The sequence below is a fragment of the Protopterus annectens genome, chromosome 10.part0, assembly GCF_019279795.1.
Source record: "Protopterus annectens isolate FY-2018-M chromosome 10.part0, PAN1.0, whole genome shotgun sequence".
NCBI lineage: Eukaryota > Metazoa > Chordata > Ceratodontiformes > Protopteridae > Protopterus > Protopterus annectens.
The window spans coordinates 113,456,513-113,482,649 of NC_056744.1; the positions used below are offsets into that span (position 1 = coordinate 113,456,513).

The following is a 26,137-nucleotide window of genomic DNA, read 5'->3' on the forward strand; positions in this document are numbered from 1 at the left end:
GACGGAAAGTTACTTTTTTGGATGTAGACATTAATTGTTTGGAGACAACAGTCCACAGGAAATTTGACCAGAATAATACTTTTTTATATGGTGCTAGTTGCCACCCAGGCCATTTAATTGCTGTATTTCCATACAATGAATTCCTGAGGTTAAATAGATTATGTACTTCTGATGATGTATTTGAAAACAAATTATTAATGACAGAAAATATGTTTATAGAAAGGGGGCATGATAGGGAAGTGGTGGAGGAATCCAAGGAGAAAGTAATAGAATACAGATATGGAATAACAGTAAGAGATGGTAATGTTTTGGGGAATGTGGTAAGGGAGAATGAAATAGGAAGGAAATATGTAAATAATGAAAGGATAAATAAAGTAGGAAGTAGAGAAGTATATTTTGTTACCACATTTAATATATTGACAGAAAGCATAGTTAAGGAAGTTAAAAAATATTGGAAAATGGTAACAAATGATAAAGATCTGAGATATTTGGTAGAGAGACAGGTTAAGGTCTCTTATAAAAGGAGTAGAAATCTGGCAGATATGGTGATACACAATCATTTTGTACCACCAGAGGTCACTATAGATTTTAATCCTATGAAAAATAGAATGGGAACCATAGCTTGTAAAAAGTGCTCAGTTTGTAAACATATAGTAAACACTTTTTCAAAAATCAATGATATAAGTTTTACATCTAGGGGCTTGTATACGTGCAACACAGAGGGAAAGGTTTATGCCCCAAGATGTAGTTGTAACCTTTACTATATAGGAGAAACAGGTAGAGCGTTTAAGATCCGTTTACAAGAACATAGATGGGACATTAAAAATCAAAAAATAGATAGCCCCTTAGGACAACACTTTATGACTGCACACAACGCTGAACCAGATTGTTTAGAAGGGTGTATTTTAGAAAAAATAAAAGTGTCATTGGGAGAAGGCTTACATATTAAAGATAAGTTAATGAAGAAGGAAACTCTTCTTATTGTAAAATATAACACTCTGGAACCCTATGGGTTAAATAAGGAGTGTAACTGGAAATATGTAATTTAATTCATTGTATGATGAGTTGTTTGATTTTACTGAGTATATAGGGTGTGATGTATTGAATGAATTATGTACTCACTGAAGGGCCGGTGCCGAAGTGCTAAGTTCATATTAAGTCTTGGTGAAACTGTTTTGTGGTCCGTGACTTTATACATTGTAGTATTTTTTGCTATTTTACTGCTTTGCTGCTGTGTTTTTTTTTTTTTTCATTAGAATAACATCCTGCATTTTTTTTTATTTTAAATTTTTAAATGATAATTCAAAGCTTTTAATTATCCAATGGAAATGCTGGAAACACAGTACAAAATAATTGATGGCTGGTTTCATAGTTATTCTGATGAAGTCTATTTATTGAGAGATGAAAGCACTCAATCTTGTTATTAAAATCCTTGATTTTACCATTTTGGATCCTCAGTGATATTTTTTCTGCATGGTTCTTAGTTTATACTAATTACGCTGCACCACTTCTGCAGTTCAACATGTCCTACTGGATCGACTTAAAGCCCTCTCACTATACTTCGTATCCTACAGACTGCCAAGAGATGACCTGTGTCTGGCATACAAGGTAACCTCCAACCCAATACTGATGGATTTACTGCACATCAGCAAGTTAAATGGCATCCGAAATACTTGGTCTAGAGATATAAACCTCTTCTACGACATCAACAGAATGGTTCGGAGGGACACTTATATCTAGTAGAAGATAGCACCATTCTGGAACAAACTCCCTTACATAAAACAAAGTTCCTCCCTGTCCATTTTCAAATATAACTTGGATCTGTGGATGAGAAACAAAAAATTTACCCAAGGACTGCCCCATGTACTACTAATGGACACCAAGCTCCTAAATGCTTTATCCAATGCATGTGTCCCTTCAAATTATCTATGGTATGATCCCAGTTATTCTCAATAGGGGTAATATATAATTAACAACCATGGGATGTGGTAAGGCCAATCTCTAACCAAATGGGATAGGTTAATTTGAGCACAAAAAGGGAAACTGGCTAGGCTTAAAATGGCCCACAAGGTCAGCTGGCCTAGTACTTACCTATGAACCTATAGGCAACAAAGAGCTAGGAATGCAGTACAGAATCCCCATGAGCAAACAAGTGATGAGCTTATTAATGAGATGGAAGAATGAGTCCATCAATGAGTGATTCAAATGTAAACCTTTTCACTTCTGAAAGGCATGTTAGTACTAACAGAATACATTCACTTGACAGAAAACACAAAATACTGACTCACAAAATGCTGAAAACTCAAAATATTGACAAATGGAATTTGCCCTTTCTCCACTGTTGCACATTTCCAGAGCTGGTATATATAATTAGTAGGGGTGTGTGGAGAACACAGCCTTCCACATGAGGGGTGTGGAAAGCTTGCCCCCTACAATAAAAAAGTTTTTAATATTTTGAATTTCAATCACATTAATGTAGTCCAGTAGTAAAACATCTTTAACACAGTTAAAGAGAAATAAATGCAAATATGATCCTTCATGCACGGCATCTAGATTCACACATAAAAATGGTGATCCTTAATATGCTAAAGTGATTTGTGTAATAGTGCCATGGCTCCAGCAGAACTTACAAGAGATCTGCATACTGTATACCAACAATACCGTTCAGTTTTTTAAAGAAAATAGAATGAGCTAAAATCTCAGCATGCATTCTTGAAATGTATGTCTTAGGGTAGAGGAAATAAGTTAGCTCTTGAAGCATACTTTGTGATATCACTTTGCATTGCAAAATTAAAAAAAAAAAAACATTTCAGATCAGGAGAGGATTTGATTATGCCCTGCATGCTAAACAGTGTTAGGTGATAAATTTGCTAAAAAAACAATACAATTTTCTAAATTTTGATGGCATTATTGTGAGTGAAGACATTCATCAGCAATTTGTACATAAAAAATAAAATCTTAAAGATTTATGCTCTTCAGTTAGATGAATCAGCAGATATTGCTGATAAAGCCTTGCTACTTATATATATTAAGAAGAGAGACTGGAATGAAAATAAAATTAAAGAAGAGTTTTATACTGCTTGGAACTGAAAAGTCATGCGGATGACACATTTTCAGCATTGTCCAATTACTTCTTAAGTGCTGATTTAAAATTCAAAGACTGTGTTTCAGTTTGTACTGATGGAGCAGTTACTATAGAGTTACTAGCATACATTGCACGATATACTTCTGCTTGCTAACATTTTTTGGTGTAGGCGCTGAGTTGAAGGAAGTGTTAAAAAGAGCTGCTAGAACAATACATTTTATAACATTGAACTCTTTAAATTGAAGACTTTTTGCAATGCATAATGAAATGGGCTCATCTCATAAAACATTATTAACATACTGAAGTCAGCTGGACTTCCCGAGGATGAATACTGAAAAAACTTTGTGATCTGACAGATGAAATAATAATATTTCTATCTGTGACCTTGTACAGTTTTTTTAAGAGACAGATTGGAACATAAAGTTATGTTACCTTGCAGTCATATTTCACCTTTGAACAATTTCACTCATGCTCCAGATACTGACAACTTATGTCATGCAGTGCATAACACATCCTTTTCATTAAGACTGTGCAAGCGTGAAACAGTTGCAATTCTTTGTATATTTACAATCTACATTGTCTAAGTATTTCTAGTTTAAATGTTTGTTGGAAGTTTTTATACGGGTTCCACAAAAATAAATATTTTTCTGTATGTTTCATAAGTTTGAAATAGTTAAGAAAAACTGAGAGGATTTAGATAATACTAATGTGGAAATTCAAAGCACACAAACTATGTCAAACACCACAGCTCATTTAGAAGTTTTCCTTAGTGTTTGTCATCTTCAGCCCCTATGCAGCTAGCATCAGGTTCCACAGCTCTTAAACAGATCCTGACTACACATAATGGCAAACAGAATTTTTCATTTTGATCCTTGAGAAATTTTCTCTCTCTTATTTTTTTATCACTGCCAAGGAAGTTGTAAAACTCATTAAACAATTATAGGTATTTGAGTTTCTAACCAAAGCAGAAATGAAAATCCACTTCACCTCCACGGCTCAAATCATATAAAACCAAGACGTATTATGTAAAATCAAGATGTATTTATTAGGTTAGCGCTTTCATGCCTCAACAGATACTTCCTTAGACCATAAAACATATAAAAAGAAATCATTATATATACATCACATTACTTTCAAATTAACCTATCACACACAACTAACAATAAAATCATTTAAACAACCTCCTTCCCTTCGAAAAAGGTTTTAAAGGGACAGGGCCGTTCACACCTGGTGTCACTATTTAACCTAATGATCCAGTTTGTCTCCCTTTGTTCAAGGGTATTATTTAAGTCACCTAATCTCCCATTACTAACAAGCTGTTCCAGTACTTCGAATTTAAAATGATGCGAGTCGTTAGTATTCATAACGTGTGTTGCAAGTGCATTGGAGGGGTCATTTTTCCTAATAGCTAATAAATGTTCCCCAACCCTTTCTTTTAACTGTATTTTTGTTTTACCCACATAAAAACACGTACATGACTGGCAAGTAGCCAGATAAACAACAAAAGTACTCTTGCAGTCTGCCATGCAATGCATAAAGTACTTATAGTGGGTCACCGGGTGCTCAAAAACATGGGATGCGTCTATACATATACAAAAATTACATTGACCACACCCAGACGTGAAACCCTCTCTAGATCCTATAGGAAGTCTATTCACATCATAACATAATAGACGTTTCAAATTACTTTTATTCTTAAACACAAATCTGGGAGTAGGACCCACCACCTGCCCTATCTTATCATCTAACAGTAGTACCGGCCAATACTTTTTAATAATTTCACAAAAATAACCATGATCACTACTATAATGCATCAAAAAATTGACAAGAGTCAACATCTCTGTCACCATGTCTAACAAACTGCCTTCTTTCTCCATTTAATAAAGGTAGGGCTGTGGTACGTCGCAACTGCATAACCTCCTTTGTCATATTATTAACCTCCTTAACGGAGTAACCCCTCTCCTTGAACTCATCAGATAACTTCATTAAATCACGTTCAAACACTCTCTGTACACTATCTAGTCTAGATGCACGCATCCCTTGTCCTTTCATAATATACCTAAAGATTCTACTCGAATGCATACTATCTCTACTTAAAATGTTGTTAACACGACATTCTTTTCTATAAAGCTTAGTAACTATGGAGCCATCATCATCTCTGTAAATACACGCATCCAAAAAATCAATGGCAAAAATATTTCTATCTCTACAAACTGATGAAACATTTGTATTTAGACCAGCTGATAAAGGAGGATTATTAGTCATATTGGATCATCAGTTTTATTTAGAATTAATGTTTAACACATGTTGCTCGATACGAGCGTTTATTCTGCTATTAATTTAGATGTTGTGCATGGTGTTATTAATAAGACTGAAGGTGTCCTTAAAGGTTATTTAGCTGCGTGTTTAATAACCTTGGATTTATATAACTATTTCAGGATCCCTTATCCACTCACATCCAAGCTGAATGGACTACCAAAGATACATAAATCCAAGGTTAGACCTCCGATGAGACCTACAGTATCCGGAGTACGACGGGCTACTGAGTCCATGTCCATTTTTGTTGAGAAAGAGCTTAGGGTGCTAATGGATAAGTCTGTTTGTATCCTGAAAGATACCAGTGGCTCCTTAACAGATTTATCTGAATTCCAAACGTTTTATGAAAATGGGGAGAGGTTATGCTTTTTAACGCTGGATGTTCAATCATTGTTCACTAAGATTCCTAATGATGAAGGTTTGAGGATGTTAAATGATGTTTTGCTTAACAAGTTTAGTATTAATGAGATGAACAGAACATTGCTCTGTTTCTTATTAAGTGTTATTTTAGAGCATAATGTATTTTGCTTTGATGGAAAATATTTTTGGCAAAAACAGGGAGTTGCCATGGGCACTCCCTGTGCGAATAGTTATGCGACTCTTGTGATAATTGTTGGGAAAATAAGTATGTGTTGAATGATCATCCTTATAGGAAACATATTGTTTTCTTTAAAAGATTTGTTGTTGATCTTTTTATTTTACACCCATTCACGCATGTCTCCACGCAGAAGGCGCTCTAGCTGAGAATCGAACCAGACAGCGTCTTACTGTGAGGCGACAACGCTACCGCAGCACCACCATCAACCTTTTTTGGCTGTATGAGATAATCTCCTTTAAATTCCTCATGGTACAGTGCACTGTGCTCTTCCAGAAGCTTGCCGCTAATATGATGAGTCAATCAAGAGTCAAAACAGAAAGAGAGAAGCAAGTTAACAAATTTCACCCCTCTATCTCATAACAATACAAGCAACTTGAAGTAGAAACAGGATACTTAGAACATCTACAGGTATACAACTCTGAATCATCCTTGGCCCAAATAAAACAATAAAAATTTGACAGCTCAATAAATGAAATAGTTTTCATTGTATCCGCTCAATGAAAGCAAACCACTGATATTTCTTAAAAGTCATAAGATGCACAGAAGTGCACGCATGCACAAAGTCTCTGCCATTGCCATCACCAGCAAACTCTTAACTTCCACAATATCATAAACTAAAATGGTACTGAAACTCACTCTGACATTACCTGAGGTAAATATGGAAGACCAGCAGTACATACGAAAAATATTTAAGCTCTTCTATAAAGTATGTTACATTAAGAAACTAGTAAGTAATTAAAACCTCCATGAGAGCATTTAGTCTGTAGTTTAGTTGGTGTATTAAAGCAGTTATGCACAAATTAATAATCAAATATAAAGCTGAGTCATAACACTCTAGCAGTGAAAACCGCATTATCCATTTAGGTAGATAAGAATTATTTTGGTTACACAAAAAGGAATAAAGTGTCCTAATACATAGTATATATAGTGCCACTCCTATTCTAAAGGACATTTACACCATATAAAGAAATAAAGTGCACACCATAAAATCTTAAAGATTATTCTTCCCATCACAATGGGTATATGTATGTTTACAAGTCTTGTCTGCCAGAATGAATATGCTCTTTTGACCACATAATTACAATGTAGTTACAAGCACATACTATAAATACTTCAGATATGCTATACACAAACTAGCTCCTCTTCAGTACTATTATGTGCAAATGTTTTTCTCCATTTGATGTAAACATTTGCAATATACAAAAACAAAACAACAAAAAAAAAACAGCTACCAATTATTTAAAGCAACTGTGAGTGGGAAAAGACAAACGACCTACTTATTTGACCTTTTTCATTCCATTCCCTGCACGATATGCAATAACATATTTTTGTCGCTGCTTACTAACATAGTATAAAAAGGAATGTAGTATTTTGTTGTATCAGGAAATACATATGACTGTCCAGCTATTTTCAACATTGCCACAACATAGAACACACAAATGAAGATAGACAACCACAGGGGTGTCCATAAAAACTTTATCCCCATACATATACATGTATAATCATACTTTCCATGACCAACACTTTTGCCAAAGACAAGACCACAGTCTACCTCAAAATCCCCTCTAAAAGGTTACATACATCTGGGCTTGCGGCAGAGACACTTCTCAAGTTTTCATTTCTACTGCTAGGCAGAAAAGGTGAAATAAAATATTAGCCCAACCTATTTAAAAACATTAGCTTAAGATATAGACAAAGATATCCTTTGCTTGGGTTAACAGTTATTTTAAAGTATTCACTCAAATTTGTCTCATAAGATTGTTTGGTAGAGAATAGTCTCATATAAAATTAAAGCACGCTGGGACTTCCAAGAGGGACACACACTGATTAACAATTTAATTTCAGCTCTCCCAGTGTGAAAACTGAGAAAAAAACCCAGTGAAATTACAAGCTTGGGAAAAATTCAGATACTGGCTTGGAAGTACACTGACTGAATGGTAGCAAACAAGAAATTTATAGAACCACAAAGAAATTAACCAGCAAAAAAGATGATGAGAAAACACTGTCTGGGAAAAATCTTGCAGCTGCTTAGCAAAACATAGTTCAAACTTCAGCTTTGCTTCTAGTAATTTAGAGGAAAAATAAGTCAAATGTACTCAAAGGTGATTAGAATAAATGAAACACCGAAGGAAAATAGCAATTCAAAACACAAAGTTTTAACTAGCTATTTAGACAAACTGATAAAACTGCAAAAATCAGAGGGTGAAATGAAGAAAAGGCTGGCTAAGTATGAGGCTTCTAAAGAAGAACTGTTTCAAAAAATAGTAGAGTTAAAATACAGAGTGCACAGAGAAAACCCAAGATTTTCTGCTGTCTCAGAGAAACTGAAAGGAACAGACTGCATTCATTTTATGAAAGCACTAATAAGCAATTGTACTGGTGTTCTACAGCAGAACGTGTTAATTGAAAAGATACATTGAGTGCATGCTCCAAACCTGGCCATAAGAAAGCAGCTAAGACCTACATTAAAATGAAATCATACCAGCAAAAAGAGTTGATCCTCATAAAACTGTGGCAGAAGGGAAGACTATTAAAAATTTGAGACAGCAGAGTGTTTGTGGAAAATGATTAGTGGCTGTACACCATGCAGAAGAAAAGAAAATGTTTGTCAGCAATCAGGGAATGTTGAGAGGAAGGTGTGAGATTCAAACTGCTGCATGCTATTGTCTTTAGAGTATTCTTCCTGGAGAATCAAAGACAATTTCTGATGAAGAACAAGCTAAGGGGGAAATAAGTTTATCCACAAAAAGTGACCCAGCAAGCAGAGTGGGACTTTGAGTCCCATTCTTCTAACAATAAAGCTCACTGAGAGACTTTGGCAGTGAAACCCTTCCAATCTTCCAAATGAATTGCTTGGCAGAGAGAGAGACAAAAATCACAGGAGTTGACTAGACGAATCAGGGGTATCTTGGACTTGAACCAGAGTCGGGTGCTAGTTGATGGAGATGATCAGGAAAAAGGCCAGCAACACTAAATTTAGTGAACAAATGGTAGACATAAAGCATCAGTCGCAACTGTGAAATATGGCTTTGCAAAAAAAAAAAAAAAAAAAGTAGTTGAGACATGGACTTTTGTTGACTTTGTTAAACATGTGGGCGCACTGCAAAGCATATACCCCACATTATATCTTTAATGTTTAGAACAGCACTAAATGGAAAAAAAGAATTACCTAAGAAAACAACTTTTGTTCTTATTGGTATTTGTATAAAATATTTCATGATATAAATTACATGTTATTTTGTAAAGCAGTTTTGTATAAAGAGCAGTCAGGTGTATTTTTAAATTGGGGGTAGTTTTTTCGGTGACTGTTGTGTGTTAAAGATATTAAAGTAAATAAGTACTTTTTTCGATATAAGAAATGCAGGCTTTAAAATATAACAATAGAAGAAAGGCTGGACAGAAGCAAGTTTAATATAGTGATGTGATCTTTAGCTGCTGGGGTGGGAGGAGGAATGTAACAGTGTACTCGTATGTAGAATTAAGATGAAATTTTTCTTGATTTTACAAAGGTGGATGTCTAGATTAATCTCATTGGCTTAAGCTGTAAACAGTTTTGTTAGCAAATAGGCTTGAAAAATAAAACAAAGTGACGACAGCCATGAAAAATGCTAAGTGTCTTGCATTTGCAAAGATATTAGCTTGTTTTTCTTCCCATTAGCACATGTTCTCAGTGAGAGGCAAAATCTGTGTCTGATGGCAGTTAACCAGGGAAATTCTGTTACGAGTGAAATTTACAAAAACTCCTTCATGCAACTGCAACGTTTTTAGCTGCTTTTTTCTCATTGCTGACTACTTTTACACAGATATGAGCTGTATGCAGGTGCAAGCAATGAAACTTGAGAGTTTTGAGTATTTTTAATGAGGGAAATGCAGTTCAGTGAAAAATAAAGTCTTATAGCAAGTGAATATATGATAGCCTTCCAAATGGCCTTAATACTTTAATGCATTTAATAGAACAGTGTATAATTTAGTTTTATTTAAAGATGGTCAGTTCTCTTTTTCTTAGGGCCATGCGTTAATGTTTTCTGAAAGCATGCAAGCTGTTTTTGCATCTGTGAAGTTTAGAGATAGAAAAAGAACAGAAAGCAAATGGAGTAAGTGGGTGCTTCCACTCCTTTTAAAATAATCTTCCAGATCTTTACTTTCTTCCCTCCTACAGGAATGCTATATGTTCTTGGAGATTTCTTTGCAGATTGATTATACATCATCATTTTATCTAATCTCCTCCTATCTTAATTGTTAGTTGTTCAGTCTTATCTACCTCTAATATTAAGTCTTCCATAAATATTACTATGTATGCATTTTTTTTGGTTGCTACATTGCTTTGCTTTATAGAAAATGTCATCAATTTTTTAAAATATCACTAACACCTGTAGAGGCTCTCTTGTTATTTTTCTTGTCATAGGCTCCCTAAGTATGGCAACAACCTTTTCTGCTTTATGTTGCCTAAAGTTACTGCACTAAATGTTTTTGTGCTCTACAGTTATCAAAAAAAGTTGCTTAACAGCAATCTTGCTAAACTTAAGCATATTATCCAAATACTCCCTTATTTTCTCTTTAACACTCTGCAGATGCTCCTCCTCTTTGCTTTGTGAGATGCCCCTTAGTCTGCAATGTGCCAACCTTTGTCAGCCCCTCTAAATAATTCCTATTACTTCTTAACCATATCTCCTTTCCTTTTTACTTCTACCACATTTTCAACACCATTTTCATTTTATCCCACTCACTAAACTATCCCTTTTGAAACTTCCATTGTCTCTACTCTGGAATGATTTCCACTACTTATTCCTTGAATTCCTACCTTTTTAACAGGTAGATGGGAAAGCACCAGTGTCACGTTTTACTTCATTACCCTGCATTTTTATTTTATTTTTTATTGGTGTATAATCTGAAACAGTTACTGGATGCATGGAGAAGTTTTCAATTAAATGTGCATGTTCTTGTGAAACAAATTCTATACAGTCTAACCCAGTCATTGTACCTTGGGGATTAATATGTAAATTGAGTTTTGACTGCCTACTACTTCACATCTTCTGGACCAAATATTTGTATTCATTTCTTCAAGAATGTGTCCTCTTTTTTTATATCTTCCCTTCTAGGTCCATTGGATACATCCTCATTACTGTAAATCAAGTTTCACTCCTCATCTGTAAGTAATATTCTCTGCTGAAAGCAGAGTGTTTTTGCCAAATGTTCTAAAGCTCCATAGCAGCAGTCTTTGGTGGAATGTAAATACATGTCAGTGTAGTGCTCCTCTCTTCCCAATGCTGCATTACTACCACAAATCTACCATTGTCTTTTTCCTCTCTTCTATCACTACTGGTGCCCCTCTAGCAATCAGTATTATTATTCTCCTTTTCCTTTGTCCCGCATATTTTGCTGAATGTGTCTACTGCAACACTGATATTTGCACTCTGCATTTTTTAATATAATTCAATACTGAGTCCTTTCTCTCTGTACCTATAAGGGTATTTACATTCCAAGACAGTAAGGCTAGAGTAGCCAATATGTTAAAAAAATGATTGTCCCAACTTTTATGCATTACAATTTTTTGAATATTTTTAGCATTTGTCTTACAAGCATGCACTGTCTGGCAGGTTGATGTGGGGCTTTCATCACTTTCTCTTCTTTTACAAGACTTTGTTTACAAAAAAAAGTTTATAGTTTAAAAGCCAAGGATATTTATCTAGGCATCTACCACTGTAAAAACAAGGGACATTATCTTAATTCTATATTACAATCGGTATACTTTTACACCCTATTCCAATCCCCGCAGCCAAAGACCAAAGCATTATATTAAACTTGCATCCATCCAGTCTTTATTCCCTTGTTAAACTGTAATGACTATATTTGTTACAACTAAAAAGTACTTGTTTACTTCAATATCTTTAAAGCATACAACAATTAATCAACTAACAAATCTTGCTGTGGAACACTAGTCCAGTTGCTTACCTAATACTTCCAGTTTCTATAGCACAGTAGCAGATCTCAGGTTTTTTCTATGCACTCCATATTCTAAATGCTATTTTTTTAAACTGCTCTTCTTTACACTCCGCTTTTTCTTCATTTTGGTCTCTAATTTTTTGCAGTTTTACAAGTTCATCTGAATAGCTAGTTAAAGCTTCTTTTTCCCCAGCCTTTTTCTACTTGAATTGATACATACCTTCAGTATTGTATTTATTTTTTGATCACCTCTGATTACATTTGAATTATTTCTTTAAATCGCTGGAGGCCATCTCTTGAACCAAAGCTGAAGCTTGAACTGCTTTTTGCTGAACGTGTGTAGGATTGTTCCCTGCCAGTGTTTTCTCTTCCCCTTTACTGCCTGACTTTTTTTCCATGTAGTGCAGGTACATTATGAAATAGTGTATGTACACATGCAAGCATCACCAAAGCACAGCTGGCCAGGATGGACAGAAGAGGTAAAGGACTTTTTTGAGTCCAGCATGATGGCTTAAATGACAGGACCCTCTTTCTTGACAGCTCAAGACTAAAAGGTACTGAAGACCAAAAATGCCATGACTTTTACAAAAGACTTCTTTCTAACTCTACCTAGAAAGTGATAAGAGACAAGATGAGAAAGTGGTAGCCCACTAAAGTCAAAACTATACTATTAGATGCATGTGTGGCAGCTGGGTTTCTTCATAAGTGGGAATGAAGACAGATCGGAAGGATTAAAATATTGTGCTATTACACAGACATGCAAATGCACAAGCAAAAATTCTAAGAGAAACAGGCATCATAGGATGCTCCCATGCTACTAATGTGAACAGAAGACTTTTTGTAAGGCTTCCTGTAAAGCAAAAGAAAGAAAATTTTAGGTAGAATGTTTTCTTGCAATTAAGTTTTTAGAATTAGATGCCGAAACATTACTCTTCTGCTAAAAATTCCCACATACATGTAACTTCTAGCTCTCAATTAAGATTAATACTGCTTCACATAAACGTGTGACAGTTCATAGACAAAATAAATGGTTGCTGACTAGCTGTGTGTGTATACAAATTTAACATTGTTTTCTATCTTTACCTGTAAAGATCGTAACAGTCTTCTTAACCCTTCATAGTCTTTGTCAGTGAGCGGTGTAAGCACAGTCATGGCATCCTCTGTGGACTGGCATTGAGGACAAACATACTCATCAATGAGATCTGCCTCACTCTGCAGAATGCCCACACATCGCCCATGGAACCAGTTCTGACAGCGGTCACAGCCAATATAGAATCTACAATCATAGATTAAAAAAATTATATCCAGGTCAATTTGTGTATCCAGAAATTACATGTCTTGAGCACGATCGCATTTACAAAACTGTGAAAATAAATCAGTGGTCAATGAATGGTTTTAACCGCATTAATGCAAACAAATACGTAAGTGATAAACAGAATTAGGTAAACTAGAGTTGCAGTTGAACAATACCCCAACTTTAAGAAGTAAATGCAATAAAAGTTATCTTTACATCTGTTTGATATACAAACATGTATACACACACACACACACACACACACACACACACACACAAGCAAGTGTGTATGTACACACAAACAAACACACACACATGTATTATATATGTATATATGAGTCTATATTAGATGATTAACTTTTCGGAAACTTGGAAAACAAATATCTGAGACACGATATGATCGAGCTTCCGAAAGCTTGAACATTAAAAAAACAAAATAAAACATAAAAATCTACCTTTTTTATGTTTCTGCAGAGGGGCAAGTCCCCCAGCGTCCCCCACACTCCCTGCAAATTATATATATCAACTCTGAGATCAGACTACAGTGAGGAAAGGGGTAAATTTCCTGATTCTTGCTGTACCACAATCTCCATTCAAAAGCTTTGAGTTTTCAAAAATTCGATCATATGGTCTCGACCATATTGGAGAGAGTGAGTTTCTGAAAACTCGATCAACTGACAGGGACCCATATATATATATGTGTGTGTGTATGTATGTATGTATAGATACATATATATATGTATGTGTGTATATATATATATATATATATATATATACACGCACACACACGTGTGTCCACTAACTCTGAGTAGAGCAAACACTGATCTTTAATGTCAACTGCAAAAGACTGACAGACCGAACGTCAACATCCTAACATGCATGCTCCAAGAAACAACCTTGGTGCATGCAAAAAAAACAACATTGTTTTTTGCAGGGGGAAAGCTCTCAAGTCCCCCTCATCCCTGCTAATTCCATACACTAATTCTGAGACTGCACTGTCCCTGGGAAAGGGAATATTCCCCTAACCAGAGACTGTTGATTTCACACACCTGCCGACCATCTGGATATATCGACCAAATGCGGTTGACAAAACAGATGTTGGTAAATGAACAGTTAGATCAAGAGCAGGGCACCCATACAGATCTAAAAATACGTACACATACATACATACAGACAGACAATATAAATATAGGTCCAGAGGTGCTTACTAGGTTACTGAACCATCAAGATCTTTTGAAACTTAGCCATACATTCTGAAGAAGTTGATAGCCCTTGCATTACAAATATGAACAGCTCAGTCTAGGTATTTATATGTTATCTCTTATCCATAAGGGACCAAGGTGCTAAAATCAGCTGTAAATTTGTGGTGTCTCACCCCTTTTGTCTACACTGCTCTTGAACAGAGTAAGAGATATACTTTGCTTTATGCAGAGAGGAAGATGATTCCTGAGAAGTGATTCTGTGAGATACATATCTATCCCTCAAACACATTCCATGTATGTTGCAAAAGAGATTAAGATCTCTTGAGAGGATGTTTATGCCACCACTGGACTTCCAGATGTGCAGCAAGTCTGAAATGATGGGGTTTGGCTGAGGCTCTTTAAGTGAGGCAGCAACTGTTCCTCAGTAGCCTGTAAGATACAGTGAAAGTGTTAGGGGCTTAAGACAGTCAGTGTAGGTTTTGTGTGTTAGGCTCTTGATAAGAACGCACTGTGGTTGTTCAATTTGTTTTGGGCACATATTAAAGGGGGCATTATACTCAATGCCTAGCCTAATAAGTGCAGAATACAACGGCATGATCACATCAGCAGACACTGACGCCAAACACTTACTAATAAGGTGCACACTGAAGAAGGACTTTCTTGCAACAGTGGACACATGGTGACTGAAGGATAGTTCATTGTCTACATAGGGTTCCCAGGTCCCAAATTACTGAATCAATTTTCAGGGGGTGTGTTGTTGATCTAACAGCTACAGATGATGTCATGCTTTCTGAAGGATACTATTACAATTCTTTTGGCATTTAGTTTTAGGCTATGGCTTTGACACCAGCTACTTGTTTGGGAAAGGACCTCTTGGAAGATCTTGGTTTCTTCTTGAGAGTTTATCATGGAAAAAATGTTTACACTCATCTGCAGACTTGGTCATCCATAAACCCTTTAAGTTATCCTTGACATTCTAGAAGTAAATGCTGAACAGGAATGGCCGGAGGACCGAACATTGGGGTATATCACTAATGACCAGTCTTTTGGAGGAGGTAGAGGTGCCCACCCTAATTTATTGGCTTATATTATTGAGCCAGTCTGTTACTCAACGTGTTACATAGGACTTTACATTTAGCTGGATGAGTGTGGGATAGTGCTGTATACCTTTTTTTGAGGTCTAGATAGGCAGTGTGTACAGATTTTCCTTTGTCCACTGGCTTCAGTAACCTTCTTGAAGAAAAAAAAATGCTAGTTTTCAGCTGCTTCAGTAGCTTAATGGTACAGCAACTAGAATAGTTATCTGGGGGTTTAGGTTCAAATCCTAGTTAAAGCATGCATTTCTTTATTACTGTGCTTTTGGATTTTGACTACGGTCTGCGCTTCCAAAAACTTCTCACTGATGAAACTGTTTACTTGAATCCAGATTTTGGGGACTGTGTTGATACATGCTCTCACTTCCCCTCTTTTGTCTGACTGTGTGCTGTGTTTGCTCCATACTCAGCCCACTTAACTCAGTAAAAATATAAAGTACTTGCACTTCCTCTGTTCTCACTAGTCTGTTTGGATATTATAATGTACTTGAAAAATCCAGTCCCTGGGATTTCTACAAAGAGTATGCAGTGGAACTGTGGGTGGGTGGCATACACAGGACAAGAACATTTTCGTCAGTGGTGATTCCGCTACTTGAACTTCTGCTATGAAAAAGTACTTACGCAATTGTACTATGTCCATCACAGGGAGTACAGTTGAACTACAGCTTCTTCCCCAGAGCAAGAGTACCAATCAATACTGTGGCTAACCTTATAGAGATAAACCTACTACATGTATTTCAAAATGGCAAACGTGAAAATTACCCTGCTTTTAGACAAGAATCCAGCTTTCAGTACTTGGAGGAAGCATGCTCAGATGTCCAGCTTACTGCTTCACAAATGACCTGAGCAGAAACATCTCTGAAGGTAAGAATTGTGGCTGCCATTCTATTGCAGTGTGCCCTGACCACTGCAATGCAGTTAGCTAGTCATTTTGAAATGCTCCTCTTGGAGACCTGTTTATCTATTAGCCTTGCAAAACACATAGGAGATAAAAAGTTGGTCTATTTGTCTAGTGTACCTGGTTCTGGCATCTGGTTGCGCACTACAAGGAGAATCTCCCTCTCTCTCTCTCTCAGCTAAAGTACGACTTTACAGTGCTTGGTCTTTTGACTTCCTAAAACATGTTAACTTCCTGCAAAATCCTCTCCTTGAAAGGTATCAGTTTGAGTGCTCAATGCAACTAATGTAAAACTCTTTGGGTCTCGGTGAACTAGTATACGAGTATGGCACAGTCCTGTGCAAGCAGAACAGGTCCTTTCTTGGACACCTGAATTAGTACAGACAAGTACAGTACAATGAACTGGGTCACAGTGGAGCCATTAACAAAATCCAGGCACCGTCTGATATGAACATTTACAGCACCTTTGATGACAATGTCAGGGGTGGTAATGCATAGAAGAGAGTCTGTGCCAAAGGACATTGAAGGCATCTGTCACCTATGCCTTTCTGAATGGGAATCTGGAGAAAAAAGCATCTAACATTTTTTATCTCATGTAAATAAGTCTATCTGTGGCAGACCCCCACCTGCATGTAACAGTCCTGTAGACTTTCAAGTTCAGGTGACACTCATAATAATAATCCTGTGTGTTAATAGGTAGACCCATTGGACACACAGTCCCTTTTTCAGGGGGTGACCCGACAGCAATGTATGGTTAAGTGACTTGCTCAAGGTCACACAGGAGACAAATGAGGGAATCAAACCTTGTACCACATAAACTAGGGTCTATATTACAACGTCGAACTCACAGGAGTCAGAACATTGAAATACTGAACCCAAATGTTCGAAACACGAAAATAACGAAGCCATGGATCACCGATTTTTCCCCCCAGGGAAAAAAATCGGTGGGCCATTTTCACGGCTTTGCTATTTCCTCCACTGTGGTGCGATCTTGGAGTTAGTATATTTAAGTAGGGGGGTGTGGGGAGAAGCCCCCCACATTAGTTTAAGTTTAAAGTGTACGTTTTTTTTTTTTTTGTACCGGAACAGCCATTGTTTTCCCTGGGGAAAAAAATCGCTGTTCTGTGTTTTCGTACTTTTTGGGTTTCAAACTTAATTCGATATTACATCGTTCGAACTCCTGTGAGTTCGACGATGTAATATAGACCCCATAAACTAAAGCTCACAACCTTAACCTCTGCATCAATTGACATATCTTAAATAAAGTACCCCTACACTTTTGGATACATGCCATACAATCTTTTACATCCACCTGAGTTATCACCAACTCAGGCAGACGGAACCTCAGTTAAACATCTAATCCAAAGGAAGACATACTCAGGAGTGCAGCATCCCCCTTATGCTGCACTGCAATATCAGCAATCCATCTACCTAGTGTAGGACTAGAATCCACAAACTACTGCACCAAAAGCAAGTATGCTACCTATTATACCACCAATACTTCATTTAATGATAAGTTGATCAGCTCCAGCAGGATCATTTATCTGCAATAACAACAGTACAGACCTAGCTGAACTGTCAGCTCCCACACCCAGTGCTAGATTATGGGGCTCATGGGACTGGAGCTGGAAATTATAAGAGGCTTGTTTACTTTGTGTGATTGGACTTCAGACTAAACCAACAGTAGAAGCAGCAGGGCCTGTTTCTGACATGTGGGACTGGAGCTGTAGCTCCATCAGCCCACTTGTTAATCTGGCCCTGCCTACACCACAAAGGTCGAGCTGCACAGTTTGCAAGCATGTGCATCCCCTGTTTACATAGCACATTACTGTGGTGTTTCTGTGACAACTCTCTAGTTCTCCAGTATCAGCTCCAGTTTGAAAGCTTTCAAGCAGAAGGACCATTATCATTTTTTCAGAGTGATTTGTTTTCTCTGTGTATTTATGCTCCAGGTCCACTGGACCTTTAGCTGCACCAAATGTGCTCCCAAGGCAAGGTCTGATGAATCTCTGGTCAGGATGTGTTACTGTTAAGACGCTATCAAAGGTCTGCCTTAGATGAATTCAACATATACGGCCCACAAGTAAAACTCTTTCCTGGTATATGGAATGACTGGTAATAATGTGCATCTTTTATCATATACAGCCTGGCAAAGGGAACTAATCAGGGTTAATGCTGCCACTGGTCTTTGCATATAGTCCCATAGTTGTCATATGTTGTTTCTGAAGCAGGATGCAAAGAGGAATTTTAGATTTTAGATCCTTTCCTTGGGGTGGTAAAATATTACTTCTCTATTTCCAGACAGACTGTATGGAAAAATCATCTTATCCCCTGTTACAGCAGGCTTAACTTTGGGAGATTTAAGCAGAAACCTAGGTTGGGTAGGCAATATGTGGTCACTGACAACAATCTTCTCAGCCCCTCCAATTGAATCAAACAGTTATCCAGTTGAAGATAAATGTGGAATCCTTGCATCTTTAGAAATACCAAAACTGGCATTAGGCGCTTAGTGAACACCTGTGGTGCAGTGGACAATCTGAACATGAGAAAAGTAAACTGGAAATGGTCATAAACCACTATTACTTATTTTGTTTTGTTTACTGACGTAAAGCACTTGCCACAATTTCAAGCCTTGTCTAAATGGTTACAAAGGTACCATTTTTAACAATGAAAAAAATTAATGTAAACATAATGACACAATACTGATTAACAAAAGCAAAAAAATCAGTACTGAATAATATTATAACAGAGAAAATACAAGAAGCATTGATTCCATAATGTGAAAAAGAAGTTATGTACTCACCATAATGTTCTGTGTCTTGTTGCCTCTCATTTGCTCTTCAACCTATGGGTTATGGATCCAACTCAGATGTATACTAAAGCTGTAGACTCCAACATCTGAGCTCTTCCCCTACCCATAATGCCCCTCTCCTCCAAATCCCTCAGATCGAGTTTGCTGCAACCCAGCACATCACATAACAAACACCCAAAGGCAAGAGACATTACTTAGAAAAAGGGTAACCAGCCACGCTAGTAATACTTCAAGAGCTCAGAGGGAAACAGAAGCATCTGTCCAAAACCAACATCAGTTAGGTCCTAGAAAAGGCAGGGGGTGTAGGAAGGGAAGACTGAAGAGCAAATGAGAGGCAACAACGCAGATGGAATGTTATAGTGAGTACATAACTTCTTTATCTGATGTTGTTGTTGCCCTTATTTACTTTTCAACCTATGGCGCAGATTCCAGCTACTAAAAAGCTTGGGTGGCCCTCAAGGAAGGATATTTCTGAGCACAGCAGAACCAAAGGATGTCCTGGCGATAATGTCCAGCTTCTAATGGGAAATGGTGGTTGGACCACGTAGCTGCTGCACAAATTCCATCTATGGGAAGCCTGGACCAAAAGGCTGATGATGTAGGAATCGATCTAGTAGAATGAGCTTCAACACTACCAGGTAATGAAAGGCCACTGGAGGAATAAACAAGTTTGATACAACTGGTAATCCAATGGGCTAGAGTAACTTTGGAAACTGGTTTACCCAATCTGGAATTAGAAAAGGATATGAAGAGCTGATCAAATTTTTTAAAAGTTTTAGTTCTGTCCAAATAAAAGTGAAACTGTCTATGCACATCCAATATATGTAGAAGATACTCTCCCTTGTTTTGAAAATTAGGAAAGAACATGGGAAGATTAATGACTTGATTTAAACTGGCCTCTGAAGCAACTTTGGGCAAAACAGAGGGATTAGTACGTAAGGTGACTTTGTCCTTATGGAAGATAAGATATGGTGGTTTGCATGAAAAAGCCCGTAGTTCCGAAACTCTCTTGGAAGAAGCAATGGCCACCAAGAAAATAGTTTTCCAGGTAAGGAACTTCAAAAGTCTACTTTTGCTGCAGATTCAAAGGGAGGCAAGACCAAAACCTGAAAAACTAAGGTGAGGTCCAAAGGAAGGGCAGGTTCCTTAATAGGAGGACATAACAGAAAGGCACCCTTCAAGAAGGCCTTGCATAGTTTAGATGATGCCAGGGGGAGGGAGTTCTCCCAAGCATGAAAACTGGAAATAGCAGCAGGTTGAACCGTAACTGTAGGAAAAACTGGTATGCACCGGTGTGAAAAAAGGTGCCAAAGTCCACAACTACAGGGACTGGCACAGAGAAGAGGTTTAAATTGTTCTGATGGGCCCAGACAGAAGACCTTTTCCATTTACTGGCATAAAGTTTCCTCATGAAAGGTTTGTGAGATGCAACCAAAATTTTCCAAACTGGGGAGGAAAGCCCAGGATTTCTAGCCATTATCAGAAGTGGAGAAACCAAGCGGTCAGTTTCTGGCTCAGAAGATCCAAATGGGAGTGCCCCGAGGGATGGGACATCATGTCTGCAGAGGTATTTAGAGTCCATGGTGGACTGACCAGGTGAGACCAAAGGAAGGGAAACCACACTTGACAAGGCCAAAAGGGGGCAATGAGGATAACCTGGCACTTCAATCTCTATGCTTTCTGAAGAAATTTGAGAATGAGCGGGAAGGGATGGAAGGTATATAGTAGACAGGGGGCCAAGCATGGACTACAGCATCTCTCGATGACTGTCCCTGCAGAAGGAGCAGGGCAAAAAACTGACTGCACTTGGTGTTGGTGGGAGATACAAACAGGTCGCAGCAAGGATGACCCCATTTCTGGAAGATCATATTCACCACTGCCGGGTTTATAGACCACTCATGAGGCATCAGGATGGTTCTGTTGAGCCTGTTATTAGACAGTGATTTGAAGAAATTGCCCATTGCCAAAACCTCATGGCCTCTTAACACAAGGGATAAGACCTGGTTCCTCCTTGCTTGTTGATGTACCAGACTACTGACATACTGTCTGTCTGAATCTCAACTGTTCCTGTGGGAGAGAGGAATGGAGTGTTTGCAACGCGAGAAACACCACCCTTATCTCCAGAGCATTTATATGCAAATTGGTCTCTATTGGGGACCACGTGCCTTAAACTGTCTGTCCCAGATAGTACCCCCCACCCCAGCTGGGAAGCATCCATGATTACAGTGGCTGAAGGGGTAGGAAGGACAAAAGGCCGGCCCTGGAGAAGGTCTTCTTATTGCATCCACCACCAGATGAGGCACTGTTTGCATGCCCAGGAGATCCTGAAACGGTGGTTCACAGGATAATGCAAAACTGACCACTGTACTGCTAGATTCCACTGAAGCACCCTCATGTGAATGCGGGCTAAGGGTACCAGAGTGAATGTTGCCAATATGGACCCCAAGGCCCAAAGAACAAGACTAGCTTGGGGCAAAGGCTTGTCTATAATCTGCCTGACATGGGATTTCAGACTGGACAGCCTGTTGGAAGTAAGAAGTGCTAGGGATGAGAGGTATCCAAACGAGCTTCTGATAAAGTCTATTACATGAAGAAGCAGCAGATGGGATTTGCTTAGACTGATGGATATGCTCAAAGTCAAGGCCAGTTGAAGTAGGTAGTCTCTGGTTTGAATAAGTCAATGCCTGGTGGGAGCAGTTAGGAGCCAATCATTTAAGTAAGGAAACACCTGGAATCCTTGCAGTCTCGGGTGAGCTGCTATCACTACCATGCACTTGGTGAACACCCTGTGGGCTGCGGTCAGACCAAAGGACAGTGCTCGGAATTGATGGTGATTGGCTCCCAGCCTGAAGTGGAGATACCACCTTGAGCATCTGTTCATCCTGATGTGATAATACGTGTCCTGAAGGTCTATACAACACATCCAATGATCTTTCTGCAAGAAGGGCAGAATGGACTCTAGTGTGACCATTCGAAACTTTGAGTTGGCAACTGACTTGTTCAGGAATGTAAGATCCAGAATGGGTCTGAGGTCCCCTGTCTTTTTGGGCACTAAAAAGAATCTTGAGTAAAATCCGGATCCCATCTGGTTGGGGGGACACTTTGGAAGACTTTTTCAGAGCATCTTGGCAATCTCTGATGCTGCAGCCTCCTCTCAGTGACTGGGTGGGACTTTGGGGAGGAACTTCCTTGGGGAAGGCCTTTGGAAAAAGGGTATAGAATAACCTCTGGATATGATCTTTAGCACCCAACAATCTTTTATGATGGCTTCCCAGGTTGTTGGATGTAGCGACAAACATCCCCCCCCCCCCCGACTGCTTCCAGAGTACAGCAGTCGGGCAATCCTTCAGGATAGCTGATTGGGCCTGTCTGAGAAGGAATCTCGAGACCCCTGAGTCATCGGACCCCTCTGCCACAAGGGAGGAGTCTGTTATTATAACAGTTCCCACCCTCTGCCTCTAGGAGAACGGTCCCCTGGTGAATCCTGGAAAGGAGCCTGTGACTTACAGAACCACAACTTCTTATCGCCATGCTGGCTCCTGGAAAAGAACTGATGTGGGGTAGAGAAGCGTATCCCAATGGCAGACACAGTCTTTCTATCCTTTTCACTTTGGGAGAGTGCATCTTTAACCGGTGAACCAAAAAAGGATCAATCCACCTAAAAGGGCACTGACAAAAGATGCCTTATACAGCTCCGAAAAATCACACAGCCACATCCAGGTGTGGCGCCTAACTGCAATGCCTGATCTGGCCACCTGTGAGGCACCCTCTGCTGCATGTGGCATTAACCTCATGGACATGTTGGAAACAGACTTGAGGGTGGCCATTCTGGAGGAGTAGGATTTCTGCTCCTTGGCAGACATGGACCCTGGGGCCGAGCTAGAGAGTTTGTTAACAAAGTCCCTCTACAGCCAGGTTACGTGTGTCAAGTAGTTCAGTGCTCGCAGAGTGAAGGTCGCTGAAGCACAAATCCGCTTTCCAAACCTGTCCAAAGCCCTAGACTCCCTGTTAGGGCGATGGACAGTGGAGATTTGTTGAGCTAGCTCCTTTTTGGTGCCAGCTGCAACCACCATGGCATCAACTGGGATCCCTTTATTCCAATGTAGATAGTCAGATGGGGCACTAAGAACTTTATCGAGTCGCTTAGGGATCAGTTACACTATGTCTGGTTCCTTCCATGCCCTGTGGGACACAAGGTTGATAAGGGGGTCCCCGCAGGGAGGCACACCTAAGATGTAGATGGGCCTGATCCAAAGGCTTCCAGAAGCACCAATTCCTCTGGATTAGGGCTTTGGGAAGACCAACCACCCTCCTGGCAAAGGATTTCCAAGATGTCCTCAAATGAGATATCCTTGGGTGGAGATCTGGGGGACCCTTCTCCTTTATCGAGATCAGTGTCCTCGGTGAGGGATTCCAACAGGGAATCCAGGTGTCTCCTTTTACATGAATGCTTCCGAGGGACCTCTTCGGTGGGGTATTCCAGAGAGGCATTGGAAGACTCCAGGGATTCCACATGGGAAGCAGGCTGGAAGTCCTTCAGATGCCTCAGGCACAGATGAAGCTGGGGGGGTGGGGTACAGCTCGAAGCAGGCAGAGTTGAGGCTCTTCTGGGTGCAGACAGAACCCTCTCCACCACCTTGGAAGCTGATGGAGATCGGGACCATCCAGGCACCCCCGCTAGAGCCAAAGCTGTCAACAGAGAAGATCTGTGAGCTCCAACTGCCCTTGGATCCAAGTGGGGAGTTGCAGCCGAACTGTCAAGTGTCGAGGCCCCAAGAGTAAGAGACAACTCTAAAACTTTTGTAGCTGACATCAACCCCTTTAAACTGGCATCGAAGCTATGGCACCAAGAATTGCTAGAGTGTATTCACTGTTGCAGTCATTACATTTGGGTAATCTGCTGGTAGGTTGCCCTCAGTCGGCCAGATTAACAAAGTCTTGGATCCTGCGTCGATTGCTGTCCCTTCTTCCATGACGTCAGGTCGTCAGGCATATAAAACATGCAGCCGACGCCATTACATCAGTTTTTCTTGCCCCAGATGTTGGGTGCCCCCCAAATGGGGAGCAAATAAAATTAAAAACACAAAATTATACCTCCAAACAAAAGCAAATACACCAAAAATGCTTTTTAAGCATAGTAAAAGAAAGCAGAGGTATAGTCAGAGAAAAACAGGGGGCTGGAGGGAGGGTAACCAGGACTGCAACAGTGAATACATTCGAACATCTACATTTATGGTAAGTGTACACAACTGTACTATGTTCTTCATGTTTCACTGTTGCAGTCATTACATTTGGGTAGATTCCCAAAGCTATGGTTGGGAGGAGGAAGTTATACAGCATTAGGACCAGCTATAAGGCTCTGCAAGACAGCAGTGGCAAAGCCAGCTCTGTTTTTTGAGAAAATGGTAAATGATAATGCTTGGTGAAAGTATGTACAGAACTCCTGGTAGCAGCTTCTAGAATATCCTTGGTAGGAACACCTCTGAGAAAGGCTGCAGAAGTAGATGCAGCCCTGGTGGAATGAGATCTGATCCCCTGGGGGATAGGATTTCCATGGTGCTTATAGCAGAAATGAATGCAATTGCTTACCCATTTAGAAATGGTTTGTTTTGAAATAGCCTTCCCCTCTGCCCCAGCAGCAAATGCTGCTAGCAATTGTTAAGATTTTCTTCGAAATTTAGTTCTTTCCAAGTAGAATCTAAGTTGTCTGTGCACGTCCAAGGATTGCAGAATCCGTTCCCCTTTGTTCTGTAGATTGGGATAGAAGGTTGGCAAATGAATGGACTGATTAAGAGCCACACTGGAAACCACCTTGGGCATGAAGGATGGATTGGTCCTCAAAGATACCCTGTTCGCATGAAAGATGATAAAAGGCTCCACCACTGCCATAAGGGCCTGTAATTCAGATATCCTTCTAGCTGAAGTGATTGCTAAAAGGAAGGCTGTTTTCCAAGAAAGAAATTTTAAGTCTGCAGTAGCAGTTGGCTCGAAAGGAGGTAGAGTGAGTTTCTCCAAAACAAAGTTAAGGTCCCAGGCAGGGGTAGAAGCTCTCATGGGTGGTCTCAAGTTCTTTGCCCCTCTGAGATACTGCTTGGGCAGGGGATGAGAAAAGAGGGGTGGGTTCTGTGTTTTAGTGAGCTGAAACAGCTGAAGCATGGATTTTAATAGAGGAAAAAGACAGGCCCTTGTGAAGCATCTCAGTTACGTATTGCAAAATCTGAGGTAAATTGGGTGCTGCTGTGCTCATCCCTAAAGATTGGTTCCAGTTACAGAATCTTTTCCATTTGTCAGCATAAGATTTTCTAGTACTAGGTCTTCTTGCCTCCAAGATGACATCCATTCACAGGTTTGCTGAGGGATGCTAAGGGTGAATTTAAGTGATTAGCCAAGCTGCAAGGTTCAATGTTGGAAGCTGATGCTGCAGAATTTGGTACTCCTGCTGAGACAGCAAGGAAGGTGTCTGAGGCAGGTGCCATGGAGATATTTGTGACACACTGCGCAGGAGCGGGTACCAGTGATGCCGTGGCCAGTATGGAGCAATCAAAATCATTTTTGGTTTGTCCTCTTTGACTTTTAACAGAACTTTGCAGAGTAGAGTCAGAAGGGGAAAGGCGTAGACTGATAGGTTTTTCCAGCTGAAGGACAGAACATGCACTTTCCAGGCTTTTTTGTAAGGAGTCCTTGTGCAAAATTTGTCCAACTGGTAGTTCTGGGGGGAGGCAAATAGATCTATGTCTGGGCTCCCCCATTTACTTGTCAACATGTTGAAAATCCGTGGTTCCAGTTTGAGATTTCTGCTTAGTCCGTCTGCCAGTGTATTCAATTTCCCTGGCAGGAATTGAGCTTGTAGATGCACTTGATAGCTCAAGGCCATGTTCCACAATGCCATGGCTAG

General features: G+C 39.3%; 1 protein-coding gene across 2 annotated transcripts in view; it reads right to left on the bottom strand.

The window, feature by feature from the left end:
• BPTF (bromodomain PHD finger transcription factor) overlaps positions 1 to 26,137 on the bottom strand; it is a 3,500,764-nt gene that overhangs the window by 45,625 nt on the left and 3,429,002 nt on the right. For both annotated transcript variants that reach the window (XM_044085088.1, XM_044085087.1), the window contains one exon: positions 13,026 to 13,218. In XM_044085088.1, the coding sequence (XP_043941023.1) occupies positions 13,026 to 13,218 (193 nt within the window). The remainder of the gene's footprint in view (positions 1 to 13,025; positions 13,219 to 26,137) is intronic.